This window comes from Sturnira hondurensis, unplaced genomic scaffold (assembly GCF_014824575.4).
Source record: "Sturnira hondurensis isolate 20B ecotype Veracruz unplaced genomic scaffold, ASM1482457v3 Scaffold0021354, whole genome shotgun sequence".
Classification (NCBI taxonomy): Eukaryota; Metazoa; Chordata; class Mammalia; order Chiroptera; family Phyllostomidae; genus Sturnira; species Sturnira hondurensis.
Window position 1 is genome coordinate 25400084 of NW_028093985.1, and position 14005 is coordinate 25414088.

At 37.0% G+C, this 14005-nt stretch overlaps 1 protein-coding gene and 1 non-coding gene across 2 annotated transcripts in view; both read right to left on the reverse strand.

Annotated features, from left to right (window-relative positions):
* The window catches only part of LOC118977274 (uncharacterized), a 106095-nt gene that overhangs the window by 88890 nt on the left and 3200 nt on the right, over positions 1-14005 (reverse strand). Inside the window, exons 2-3 of the mRNA XM_037032167.1 lie at positions 5789-5880; positions 1241-3580 (exon numbers count right to left, since the gene is read on the reverse strand). Coding sequence (XP_036888062.1) covers positions 1241-3580; positions 5789-5846 — 2398 coding nt within the window. The 5' untranslated portion in view covers positions 5847-5880. The remainder of the gene's footprint in view (positions 1-1240; positions 3581-5788; positions 5881-14005) is intronic.
* LOC118977554 (small nucleolar RNA SNORA13) lies at positions 9035-9165 on the reverse strand. The gene has a single exon (XR_005064559.1). It is a non-coding gene; the product is annotated as a small nucleolar RNA SNORA13 (small nucleolar RNA).

A 14005-nucleotide genomic window follows, 5' to 3' on the forward strand; every position in this document is an offset into this window, starting at 1 on the left:
GTGAGCATGAGTGTGCTCTGGAGGTGTGCTCTTATTGCAAGTCCGTTTTCTGCAGACCTAAAAATTACAGACTGAACCCAATGCTGGGATTAATGCTATTCATCTTGGTATCTGGAACTATGCTGGCACTGGCAAGTAGTCACAGTGACCGATGGATCTTTGCTTTAGGGTGCTCCTATTAAGTAGATGACTGCATAGATTTTGGGGTTGTTTTAGGGCATATATTCTCCATAGAGCAAATTTCACATTTTATACCAACACTTATGTAATTGACTGTGCTTTTTGTATTTTATTTTCATGTATAAATTTTGTTAATTTTATTTTAAAAAGGGGGATAGAATGACAACAAAGAAAAGATAACTTCTTGATTAAGTTATGTCATTCCGAATCTCATTTTTGGACACGTTATGAATGTTACTAGCAGTATAAAGGTTTTATGTGTTCAAGACATAATTTAATATACAGTGTGTAATAATGCTAATGCTAAATATAAAATATTTTGGACTTACTGGGAAAAACAGCAAGGGCTTTTTATGAAGTGACCAAAATGATATAGTATGGATCCAAGATTGGAAGCAGACGGGCAGTAGTACGTACTTAGGGCAAAGCTTCCATCCTAGCCCTCCTGAGGGCTGGAGAGTTTCTGGGTTCTGTCAATGGTTTGAGCAGGGCCAACCAATGCACAAGGGAGGTCAGAGGTCAATGCTTGAGTTCAGGGGCCCCATAGACGGCTCAGTCAGGATTAGCCACGGCCAGTTCTGGTTTTTGTCCTTGGCTTTAATTACTGTTCCATATGGCCTCCGGAGACATGTACACCATGCTTCTGTGACACCACAGCAAGGTTTAACAACACATTTCATCAATAACACATTTTTCCTATTCTTCCAAACATGCTTAGTTTGCAAGAAGGAAAGGAAAGAAATGGTAGATTATTTAAGAGTGGCAAAAGGCTAATGTCTCCCACAAAATTGATTTGGCAATACATCAACCTTTTAAATAGAAATTGATTTTTTTTTACTTTATATTAAACTGTAGCCTTGGTGATTTTGTTATGTGCTATTTATGGGCGGAGTGGGTGATATATGCTTGCCCGTATTCATCTAGCTCTAAAATACTCAATATATCTTCAGCGATCAAGAAAAAAATTCCAAGCAATAAGAAAAGCCCTAGCATTAAGAATTTCTAAAGCTCAAACATGTAAAAATAAAGAACACGAAAGATTCTGTGTAGCACACCATACCTTTCACAGCCTTCTGCTTCTGAGGTGAGAGCGGTATGTCTATTTGGTGACAGCAATTTTCCTGTGGGTCATTTTTATCTCCTTCCCAATTTGGCCGTATTGAGGCAATCATTCGGCACTCTGCTGCCTCCTGTTTAAAATTGGTTAGTCCAGGCTTTATTTCATCTTGGTTACTGTATTGGTCTGCATCACCAGTCATTGGTTTCTCAATAAGAAACAGATTATCTGTGGCGCACCCTGCAGAGCTGAACTCAGCAGTGTTCGGTGGAAAATCCATTTGGAAGCAGACTTCATCATGATTCTCATTTGATAGGTTTTCAAAGTTTCTGTGGCATGTGTTCTTTACCACTGGCCTCATGAGGAACTTGTCTCTTTCAACATTTCCCAGAAAGCTGGCTGACTCTTGAAGGTTTTTCATCCCCACAGGACAATTAGAATCAACTGTACCTTCTTTATCACTTTGAATAATTAATATTTTCTCTAACTCATCAGTTATTGAGGTCATGTCTGACACTTTTGTATTGCTGGAAGCTGCTGTCTCTGCATGAGTTGCCTGGGACTCTGCGTGACCCCGCTGCACAGAGCTGTGGCTACTCCTGTTGAGGGGGCTCTCAGCTGGGAGCCCGCTGGAGGATGCAAGGCTGGGAGTTGGATGCTGTGGACTCTTCATTTCCAAGAGTTGCTGCACATTTGTATGACAGTTGCTATGCAAAGTGGCTTTGTTACAATTTCTGTCAGTCACATCAACTTGCTCTTCCTCGAAGTCTATCACAAATCCTGCACCGTGATCAAAGGACAATGTATCTCCAGGGGTTTCTTTAGGTTCTGAATATCTGGTGGCCCAGTGGGACGGACAGGATGGGCTGGGAGGCATCTCAGTGTTTTGACTAGACGGGAAGGATTTGGAATTTGAGTTCTCACAGTATTTTGCAGGTGCAGTTTTACTGCCTTTGCAGTAAATGTTGGCTGCCTTTTCTCCTATGTGCTTTGCATTCAGAGATGGTGAAGAAGAAAAGCCGGAGTCTTTGCCATGTTGAACTGGGAAGATGTTAGTAATGGTACATGGCAAGTAATTTACTCCTTCTGTGCTTTGCTGTATATGCAAGTCTGCTGTGGTATTTTCTGGGATATCAAAGTTAATTTTTCTGTCTCTATCTACATTTTTAGGATCCTCAAAAGGCCTTTTACTTAAGTCTGTTTCACTTAAACTTGTGGTCTTTAGGGCATCATGTGAAGTATGAAAAACATTTTTGAGAAGAGTCTCAGCTTCAAAGAAATATGTCTCTGGCATGTTCTGCCCAATTTTAAAAGCCTTCTGCTGAGAGGTGGCAGATCCTAACTCCCAGTCACCCAAGACTGAAGACAGTGTGTCCGGCTCATTCTTCCTCTCGGGAGTTGAGCACAGAGAAACCACGGCTGTGTCATGCTTCTCCTCCTTCTGCGCAGCAAACGCAACAGGAGAAGACACATGAGGACCGCCTGAACTCTCATGTTTGTGTTCCAGCTGCCGCTTTGCCGGCAGCCTGATACTCGACTGCACAGAAAACCCGGAACGTTCTTTAGTGCTGTGATTGGAGGAAGCACTTCTGTAGTTAGCTGTTTCCCCCCCTACTCTAGGATGAATTATATTAATTGTTATATTCTGTTTCTTACTCATGTATTTAACTTTGATTCCTTTTCCTACAATGCTAACTTTCAGTGAGGGGCTCTCCGTTCTGGCAGTTTCTCCTTCGTGCTTGGATGGAGACTCAGATTTTATTTCTTCTATCAAAATAGTCTTGTATTTAGAAGAGCAGCTTCTAGAGGAGTAACATCTTTGAATAGCTCTGGCAGGGTAACACTGGTGACATCTTGGACATCTCTTTTTTGTCGGGAACTGCACTTCTGTTTTACAGAAAAATCTGTTCTTGTGTGCTACTCGAACATTGAAACCCCCACACTTTACTTGTGTGATAGTTTTCCCCTTTTCTCGTCTAAATCCTTCTCCTGTGTTTGGGAAATCCTGCAGTGTCATTTCTTCTGATAATGCTTCTTCACAGTCATTAAACACGACCACTGGTAAGACTTTCTTTAGCTGATGAGAAATGGATGGAAGAGAATCATCATTTTCCTGCTCTCTTCTTATGTTGCTCTCAGACGGAGGTTGCTTCTTATCTTTAGGGAGGAAAAAGGAACTCTGCTTTTCGTTCATAGAAGCGGATATACACTCTTCTCCATTTTCCTTAGATTTCCCTAATGCTTCAGTTTGATGAAACACAGCCTCTGAGGTGTCTCCTGTGATTTCTTTTTCATGATCTTTTACCTTTTTTGGGCACGGTTGATTAGCAGGCTGAGGCTCACCTAAGAGGAAGCAAAAAAAAAAAAAAGCTTCTGTGTCCATTTAAAGAGCAGATGTTCCAAATTCTAGGATGAAATTCATTGCATATCTTTAGCAAGTATTTTGAATAACATTTCTAGTATGTCAAAGTATTTCGCACAAAATTCATTAATAATAAATATCTTATTTTAAATCAATTATCTTAGAATGCAGAATATCATTTGGAAATTTTAGGAAGTAAGAATATAATTAAGCTTAACTTTAAAACAAAGACTCCCAAAATGCGTGAAACAAAAATTTCAGAGCAAATTTATGCAAATAAATTTTAAGAGACTTTTTAATAAAGAGCAAGTTGCCATGATCAGGCATCTATAATATCAATAATAATCAAGCTGGATTGAACTTGAGATGATGTAACAAATAAACATGGGGGTAAAATGAATGCAAGATACCTAAGAATGGTTTCTAGACAGGCTGTTGAACAGGTCTGATAGCTTCTTCTGCCTAGTGAAGGGGCTTTTCATTCGACAGAGAAGGCGTTCTAGTGTTGCCAGATTCCCTCATTTCCCAGAACTACACTAGAGTCTGGATTTCTTATTTGAAACCTCTCAATTCCTGGGGATTGGCTCACATTTTGAAAAACTCTCTATAGATGGAGGCCGACATATTTAGGCACCGGCTTTGGCCCAAGAACTGACAGCTTTCAGCCTTCACTCCTCTGCAGTACTATGTTAGAGTATTTTGCTGAGCCGTTTGTGAACTTGAGCATGAGCTACCAGATGTCATGTGAAAAACAGTGGACAAAATATGAAGACCTCAAATTATGTTTTAAGCTATATCCAAAAGAGAGTATTTGTGAAGGAAAAGAAAGAATGGGCAACAAGTAAATAATGGCATTAGGTAAATCTATGAACCAGGTGTCCACAAGGATATTTTTGATAAATGGGTAAGCTAAAAATAGAATTATTTTTAGAATAGGATTGTTCTATAGGTCAAGCTACAGGAGGATTATTTATAAATTAATTTGAAATGTTCTTAACTTAAATATGATTTTATATATATTTTACATGTATTTTAATATAAAATATAAAAAAACACAGACAAGAAAGCCAAATACAACCAGAGGCATTGAAATACAGAACAGTCTGACAGTAACCAGAGAGGAGACAGGAGACGGACAAAAGGGGATAATGGCGGGTCATCAGGCGCATGTGCGAAGGACACATGGACAAAGCCAACGGGGGTGGGTTGGAGGGTGGGAGGTGGGGATGGGTAGAGTGGGGGTGGGCATGGTGGGAGGAAAATGGAGACAACTATACTTGAACAACCATAAAAATATAAAAAAGAAATAATAAATAAATACATAAGCATTAAAAAAAGAGTAAATATATACATTCTCAATAACAGGAAAAAGAAAAGCCCCCACTGAAATCTGGCTAGTGATGGTATGGAAGTGCAGGACCCCCAAAAAATTGCTGTTTCAGAATCAAACAAAGAATGGTAGGTGAAGGAGTCATAACTTTCCCACTTCAGGAGAGGTATACAAACTTCTGATCCGACATATATGTTCTCCAAGCCTACTAGAAAGTCTAACCATTCCCATTTGCCTCTCTTCTAGTCCGAGGGAATGGCTTTTATCACGGCAAGTACTGAAACAGTCTCCAGCAGGCCTGGTTATAATCGGAGAGCTATAACGAGAAAGTCATGGGAAAAAAGACATGGAGACATATCTTTCTGAAACCCATTTAAACTACAGCATGGACGCGAGAGCAGTTTATAGACTGATAGAGTGCCTTCCAGAACTGTAGATTACAATCTATTCTTTAAAAAAGCACCTCATGCCAAAAGCAGTTCAGTTCATAGCCCTTTTCAGTTTTATAATTTAGAGCCTTTTTCAACTGACTACACTTCAATTTCTGCAAACAGATAGACCTGAGATAGTTACATAATAATATAATAGACACAGATTCTAAGAATCGAGGTTTTAATAGCCTTTATCTGAATAAATAAATACTATTATTTACATTTTTATTCATAATACATATATCCTTAATAATTAATGCAGGCATATATACATAATATATACATAATAACTATGATCAAACTTCTAAATCATTTTATATCATTTACATGCATTTATCTTCCTACTTTTATAAACAGTCCTGTAATAAGGTACATAAACCAGGTAGTTCATTTTATACATACTTATAAAACAAATGAATTGGACATACATATAGTGGAATTCAAGAGTTTCCATTTTTTATAGGCTTTTCTTCTTTTTCTCCTCATTTTTGGAAGCTGATGGTCTTCAGTCTTCACTGTCCTTCGAAAGCATGAAATTTGAAATTATTTTCCACTCAGAATTTAGGTTTAGTAAAATTACTGACTGTCTCACCACCTGGCCAACTTGATAGTATTCTCCTTTGAATACATTCAATCATAATTATACTTTCCCCTTTCATTTAATTCCACCTGAACTCTTTAGTGCATTATTGTATGCAACTTGAACATTCAAACATCCGTTTTTCCATATGTATAACATGTAGAATGCAAATTATAAAATCACATTCTGTTTAATTGATTACTTTATATTCTATTTTTCTTGTCCTAATAGAAATAGCTAATTTTTTAAAATAAAGTTGGATTAAATTCAATATCATCAAATTTGTTATCCTAGTAAATTAAGTGAATGAGGGAGATGATTTGCCTTCACCACATTATTATCATATATGCTATGTTTAAATATAACATTGGAGGCACATGATATATTCTTTGTAGTAATCAAATTAATTCTTTACTTTTATTGTGAAATAAAAAGTTATTATCCCTGTTGATGATATTGTAGCTGATAGGAAGTATCTGTGGGGAGATAATTTGGAGGAAAAGTAGTCTCCTAACTTTCCAGGTGTCATTTTATGCCTTTGTTTAGAGCTAAGCCTGATTCCATTGCTTTACTGTTAGAAGATTGAACTGTCTGCAGAGATACAAAGAGAAACCTTTCCACGGAAGCCATTGGTTTTGAGTGTATTCTGGCAGGCTGTGTGCCTTTACATACCTCAGCAGAGAAGCTCAACTCTTATCTGTTTTACGGTAACCAAAACAAAACGGACTTGTCTGTGGCCAGTTTGGGCAAAAATGTATTTAAAATTTTCTTAGCTCATTTCTCTATTCAAAATTTTTACATTATAGTATGTGTTGATTTCAAATCCCTTTTTCTCCATAAATTCTCAAAGTCTCACAATCTTCTTTTTTTATTTGTAAATTGAATTTATTGAGGGGACATTGGTTAATAAGGTTATATCGGTTTCAGGGACACAATTCTATAATGTATCATCTGTACATTGTATTGTGTATCCACCACTCCAAGTCAAGTCTCCTTCCATCACCATTATCGCTCACCCCATACACACTTCCACCTCCCCCATCCCACTTTCCCTCTGGTAAACTATGAGGGTTTTTTTCCTTTGCTTAATCCCTTCACCCTTTTCACCCACCTTCCAACTTCCTTCCCTCTGACAGCTGTCAGCCTGTTCTGTGTATCTATGAGTCTGTTTGTACTTTGTTTGGTAGTTTATTTTATTCATTAGATTCCACATATGAGTGAAATCATATGGTCTTTGTCTTTCTCTGACTGGCTTATTTCACTTAACATAATATTCTACACATATATCCACGCTGTTGCAAAGGTAATATTTCCTTCTTTTTTATATACTTTCTGATTTTGCTTCCCTTAGGCAACTTTTCTCGTAGAAAGCAATCGGCACTCTTTTGGCAATTGCCCTTTCTATTCTCTCCCCAATAGGCCCAATTAAGCTCCTATGGCTGACTAGGCAAGCAATAATCCCTTTTCTTAGAAGGTCAACATGGGGATTGGGTTGGGGAGAGGATCGTAAACACATAACTTATATCTCAACAGGGATTTTTTTAAATCCCTGTCTTACACATTTTGAATTTTCTATTTAAAAAAAATGCTTCGAAAGCACTTGTCTAGGTTATTGATTATTTGTTTATCACCCCATATAGTTTGAATAGCAAAATGCAGCCTGCTGTGCTGTGCTTAGTGGGGAGTACCTGGGCTTTGGCTCACAAGATCTGGTCGTGGTCTGGCTCTGTGGCTTACTTGGCAGGTCTTGTAATCTCTAATAGGTTGAGTTGCCTCTGCCTCTAAGATGGAAATTATAAATTGCACCTTATAGAGTCGTCTTGAAGAAAGACAATAGACAGTATGTTATAAAGGACTCTAGTCAAATGTCGTCTATATCTATTAGAATACATATACACATCATTAGAGCTGAGCAGTACCTGACTTTGGGAGAATACCGTTGCATCAGAGGTGCAAGCGAGTGCTTCGATAAAGCGGATCAAACCATAACATTTTTGACCAAAGAATATAGAAGAAGTTTTCAAGATCAGCTCATCCAAAATTCTCTTCTACATGAGAGAAACATACCCACAGAGTCCTTGCTCCCCATATGGCACCAATGTGGCAAATTCAGGACTAGGACGCAGGCTACTAGGAATTAGGCAAACTCTGTCTTTGAATGGACGCACGGGGTCTGTTTCTGATCACATGGAACAAATTTAAATCAGTTTAAATATGCAACACATGAATTGGACAGACAACCCAATCTCTATTTAATTGTCTCCAATAATGTGCCCTCTTGTATTTTTAACTGTATTTTTCCTTCTACTGTGTATTAATCTGTTGCTAGCTAATTAAGATTCTATTTTTTAAATGTATATACTGCCCATGTGTTTCCACACTAGTTCTCTCTCTTGCTTTATACTTCCTTCCATAAGAAGCACCCACGTTAGCTGATGGTAGCACCTGGGACAATTGTCATGAGTCTTATACACATTCTGTAAGGGGTGCTACAAATTCTACTTTCCTTGAGTACTGGCAGTCATTTTTTCCTATTTGCCTGTTAAATGGGGCATGGCTGTGGCCACCTGATCTAAACTAGTCCTGAGCAAAATTAGGGGTGGGAGAAAGTTCCTTAGCATCCTAGATTCCTGTTTTTTTTGTCCCTTGTGTGGGACTCTCTACCTCTGAAATAGTCAATCACTTTATTTTATCTCCAAGCACTCATTCTTCTTTCTGAAAGGGCCAAGTAAAACTGATTCATAAAGAGAGTGCTTAGAACACCAGCAACACAGGGGCACTAAAAAAAGTTTTAGAAGACTAAAGAATTTAAAATTCAAAAAATTTAAAAATGGTTATTTTTGGAAAAATCAGAATATTATTGGATTTCTTCACACATGGTTTAGAATTCTAAATTTTACATGAAGACACTGCAATCATTTCAAATCTTTTCTACAATGAGTTAATAACATTCAATCTTTCTTATCTCTAAAAAGTATTACGCAATTTCTCTCTTTTTCAACTTCATCCTTTCTCTTTCTACATTTTTCATAACAATCTGGAGACATAATCTTAGGAACTAGAAATGGAATGAAATTCTTTCCTCTTTTTTTTACACTGTTACTTACTTATGCAGCTTCTACACCAAAAACACCATATTCAAGGGCAGGAAAGGGCTGCAAAGTTTACGCCTTTCTTGGCACCACATTCACTAGTTTCCAAAAGTGAACGGGCAACACAAAGGCAAAAATTCTCTCCATTTTCAAATACTCAACCTACTAACTCCTTTGATTTGTATCATATACTATCAAATCCCTTTTATTTTGTGGATGAAGTAAGTGTCCCCGGGACCATTTTCCTGTGGTGATTCTTCTCCTCTTCCTGAGATACCAATTTCTTTCTTCCATTGTGTTATTGTTATTTCAGCATATGAACATTCCTTGACCTCTCCATCTATTGTCACATGGCTCCCTAACATATATTCCCAGGCCGAGTAGTGATGTATTTTACTTGTGGATAGAATTATACTTTATATATATGAAGTCCAGACTTTAAAAACATATATGTTTGTAATATATTTAAATATATAAATATACATATTCATTTATATTTTAAATCTGAACAACTGCAATGGCTAACAGATTTTCTTCCAAATTTATGTCCTTTGGTTATTTACATAGCAGTCAGGTTTTAAAAATAGGCAAAATAAATCAAGTCATTCCTTGCTAAAACCCTCTAATGGCCTCTCATTCCACTTTGAAAAAATTCTCAGCACTTTAGTTTTTTTTTACACATATGTATAAACTATTATTTTATCCACAAGTAAAATACATCGGCACTGGGCCTTAGAATATATATTAAGGTACCAATTTAATCACAGATTTCCTGGATTTATATTTTTCATAAATGTTTATTTGTTCTGTGCAAAATTGGCAATAAAGCTCAGGAAAGTTACCATGATTGCAGATATATATCAGCCAAATTCTATCACATTTGAGACCTTTATATTAAATTTTATAGATCTCTTTTCTAACTGAGCTTTGACTCATTACTATAATTCACAGGAGAACGAGAAAAATTGTAAATTGGAAGTACTTTCCACTGCAGTATTACATAGTGACAGCATTATTCTGAAAAACTATTAGAACATAAATATTTTTTAGGTATTAGGAAATTCTACTTGTGCCACTTTTTAAATAAATTACTTAAAAATTCTCTACTGTATTACTAAGCTGGAACATTTTCTTTGGAACATTTAAAGGAAATGTCCTGTTATTAATAAGAGAAAGATTCACAAAAATGTAAGTGATGATCACTATTAAAATTCTAGAGGAGACTAAATATGAAATTGGTTCAGAAGGTTACATGCTTAACTCAGGACAGCATGCCATCCAATACTCCTTGTGGTGCCCTTTGCCTCCAGTTTTCTGTAGAACTTGAAATCAACTTTAGTCTAGTTTTCTTAAGTATATTTTCTTGATTTTAACCCAAAGGCTATGTTCTCTGCACTAAAGGTTTAAAAGAAATTTATACACTTAAAACAAATTCTGAAAAGTTCAAGTTTAAAAATATTCAAAGGCAAGAAAATTCTAAAAGTTCGATTTACTTTAGAAAGTACATTTAAGTGTATAAACTTACTGTCACCCCTGACTTTAAATAGCATGCATTTTAAACTACCTTCTTCTGTATTTAAAATTCTTTTAAAGTATGCATAAGCATATTTTATATTGGAGTTATATTGGAAACAGCCATTTCAATGATGCCCATAGATCACTTCGGACTTGCACTACGGGGCTCGAAAGGTTAAAACTTAACAAATTCGGTTGTTGGGCAGTGATTCTCATTAATTTCACAGTATCTGGAAATAAAACAGCTTTAGTTAACATCGTTTCAGCTACTGCAAGTTGTTCTTCACAGCTTCCCTTCCTTCCCTCTGTTGAAAACACTGAAGACAGTTTTATATCTATATTTATACACTTTCATGTGGGCAAAACATCATAACTTATTAGCTTAGAATCATAAAACAGAAACATCCAAATCTCATTTCCGATGAAACCAACTTTCCCTCTCCCCAAGCATACAGCGGGCAGGTTGTGGAAGCTCACAGGGAGTATTCATGTCCATCTTACAGGGGATATTTATGTCCGTCTGCAAAAGAGACTCTTGGTAACCACCAGACCATAAGTCTGCTGAGGTTTTAAGTTCAGAGTACTTTCATATAAAATAATTATCTTTGCCCCATAGGGGTAAAAGGGAATGTCATCACACTGTCTGACCCACAGCAGACCTGATATACCTTAGTGGGTGAGGGCCATCCTGCAAGAATGAGATGCCCTCCCTACACTAGTCAAATCAGAATCTGCAGAAGTAAAATGTGGATAGGAAAGAACACTGTGCAGTGTGGAATTTATTGTTATTATTATTAACATTTTAAAAGCTAGGTAAAAATTTATTAGTAAACCAGAGGAAAATTGAACTCAATATTTAACAAAGATTGGCAGATTAAATAATATCAGTAAAGGAAAAGAAGGGAGAACTAAAAATGAAAATCGCTTGCACTTCCAAAAGTGTCTACCCTTTGCTGGGCAGGTGGACAGGTGTGAGGCCACCTACCTAACTCCCTTATTTCTCATTGGAGGAAACAGGCTGAGATGCTGCTTCACTTTTTTCTCCACCACGGCAAGCCTCTGAAAGTGAGTTTTTTTTTTTTTACTGAAGATTTTTGGAAGGCTTTAATGCTTTACTGGGTTAAATGTAGAGGCTCTTTCTGATATGCTTCAGAAACTCTTCTTTCCTCTCTCACTTTCTTAAAAATGATTCAAGTGAAAGGAGCAAAATTATAACTGGGAAACCCCAGTGTACTTCCCACAGAGACAGCCTTAAGAATTTGGCACTCTGTGCGTGTTATGGGCTCAAGATTTGGAGCTGGACTTAAGGTAAAAATGTAAATATAATGCAAACTTAAAGGAATTTACAGTTCAGCACAAGGATATTCAAACTTGAGAGTGATTATGAATCACTGAGCAATTTGCTAAAAATATAGATTTTGGGCCTCACTTTAGAGATTCGGATTCTGAGGTGAGGCTCAGGAATACACGTTTTTAATAAGCACACACCCTGTGCTTACTAATCCCCTTCACCCACACCAAGTGATTCTGATTTCAGAAGCCCTGTCGAAGCAGACACAATTGAGTGGGTGGAATGGAATCTCATTCGGAAAACCTTTAAGAGCCTTAAGATTCTAGGTTAGGGCAGTCCTGAGGAAACTTGCAATGAATTCAGTTTCACTTCACTCCACTTCATACCCCTCCTCTCCTAGATGGTACGCACTAAGGATTAAATTTTTTATTTTTTATTTTTATATTTTGGTTTAGACACAGGTTCTCTTTCTTTCTATAACAGACTTCTAGGAAAAGAAAACTTTGTGAGAGATCACTGTTTATATTTTCTCAGCCCATTGTAAAGAGGCCCTACCCAAATTGGGCCCGAACTCAATATTAGGTGTTAACTTCTCAATGTCCTTCTTTTATCGGTGCTACACATGATTTATGATAAAAATTTAGCTATCAGATTAGTAGGCTATGGCCCAGGGCCGCTAGAGTGATAAGATATCATGTTGCATTTTTTATTGCTTGTCTCCCTTGTGCTCACATTTGGCTTATCAGAGTCAAAGTGTTCTTACATCTTGTGTTTGATTTTGCTTGCAAGAGTTAAAAGGGTTGGCAAGTACCTGGAGGGTTACAGTGTAGCAGAAATGCTCAGAAGGAGGATGTTCGGCAGGGTGAGTGACACACTTAAACTGTAATCTTCCTACTTATAATAGTGCATCCACCATCCCCTGTGAGCTCCAGTATTTACAGGCCAAGGTTCTTATGAAGCACCCCTAGTGAGACTATCTTCCTGGGACTAAACAGACCCCTGGCTACTCCACGGTTAACCTGACTTGAGCCAACAGAAGTCTAGAGCATATTTACTTTGAGGCCCAGAAAAAGTACACAAAACTCAGTGAATACAGTCTCAGATTATCCCAATCCTCTGAGGAATCACTAGAGATGTGGGCCAAAATGTAGGATCCACAAGGGTAAAGATTATGTCTATCTTATACTTTGATGTGCTCCTGTTTCTTATATGTGGAAGAACACAGTAGTTAATAAACATTTGTTGGATGAATGAATGAATGAATACAACTTGCACTATTGTTTCTCAATATCAATAGTGTTTACTACTTTCATGAGTTTTACTACTCCCATAAAATAGCTGTGCTGTTATTTGCTTAATAGTTTTTTGATTCATTAATTTTTTTAATTTAGCTTCATATATATAAAATTTTGGGTTGTAGCTAATACACATGTAAAAAACATAAATAATTTTAAAAGATTTTATTTATTTATCTTTAGAGGGGAAGGGAAGGAGACAGGGAGAGAAATATCAATGTATGGTTGCTTCTCCTGCATCCCCTGCTGGGAACTGGCCTGCGATCCAGGTATGTGCCCTGACTGGGAATCGAACTGCAGTTGTTTGGTACGTGGGCCCACGCTCAATCCACTGCGCTACACCAACCAGGACAAAACATAAATAATCTAAAAAATAATAAAAATATCTTCACATGCACCACCTAAAACCATTTTGTATACCAGTAAAGTCACTCACTTTAGAAAGTAGTTATACGCTGTGTTATTATCATGACACTATTAGACTAGAGAACCCTGAAGAAATGTATTTTGCTTTGGTTATTTTCCTCTTGGACTTCAGAAGGACTCTTTAGAGTGCGAGTTTAGCTAATCCCACACGCAGAATGAGACATGAATTAAATATCAGTATATGGAGAGAAATCACCTTATTCAACTATGATTAGAACCCTGGCTACTCTAAAATTTTTTTCAATTGTTATGTCCAAGAAATCTGTAATTATGGTTTTCTCCTACTCTGACCTTGACCAGCACATGGACTTTCAGAATCTATCTTGAGAAATCCATTTCTAGTCACTCAAGTCCCATGGGATATTTTATTTCTTTTTGGCTAATTATACTGTTTTCAACTAGACACAAAGTGATGACTTCAATTCAACACACATATTTCAAATAAT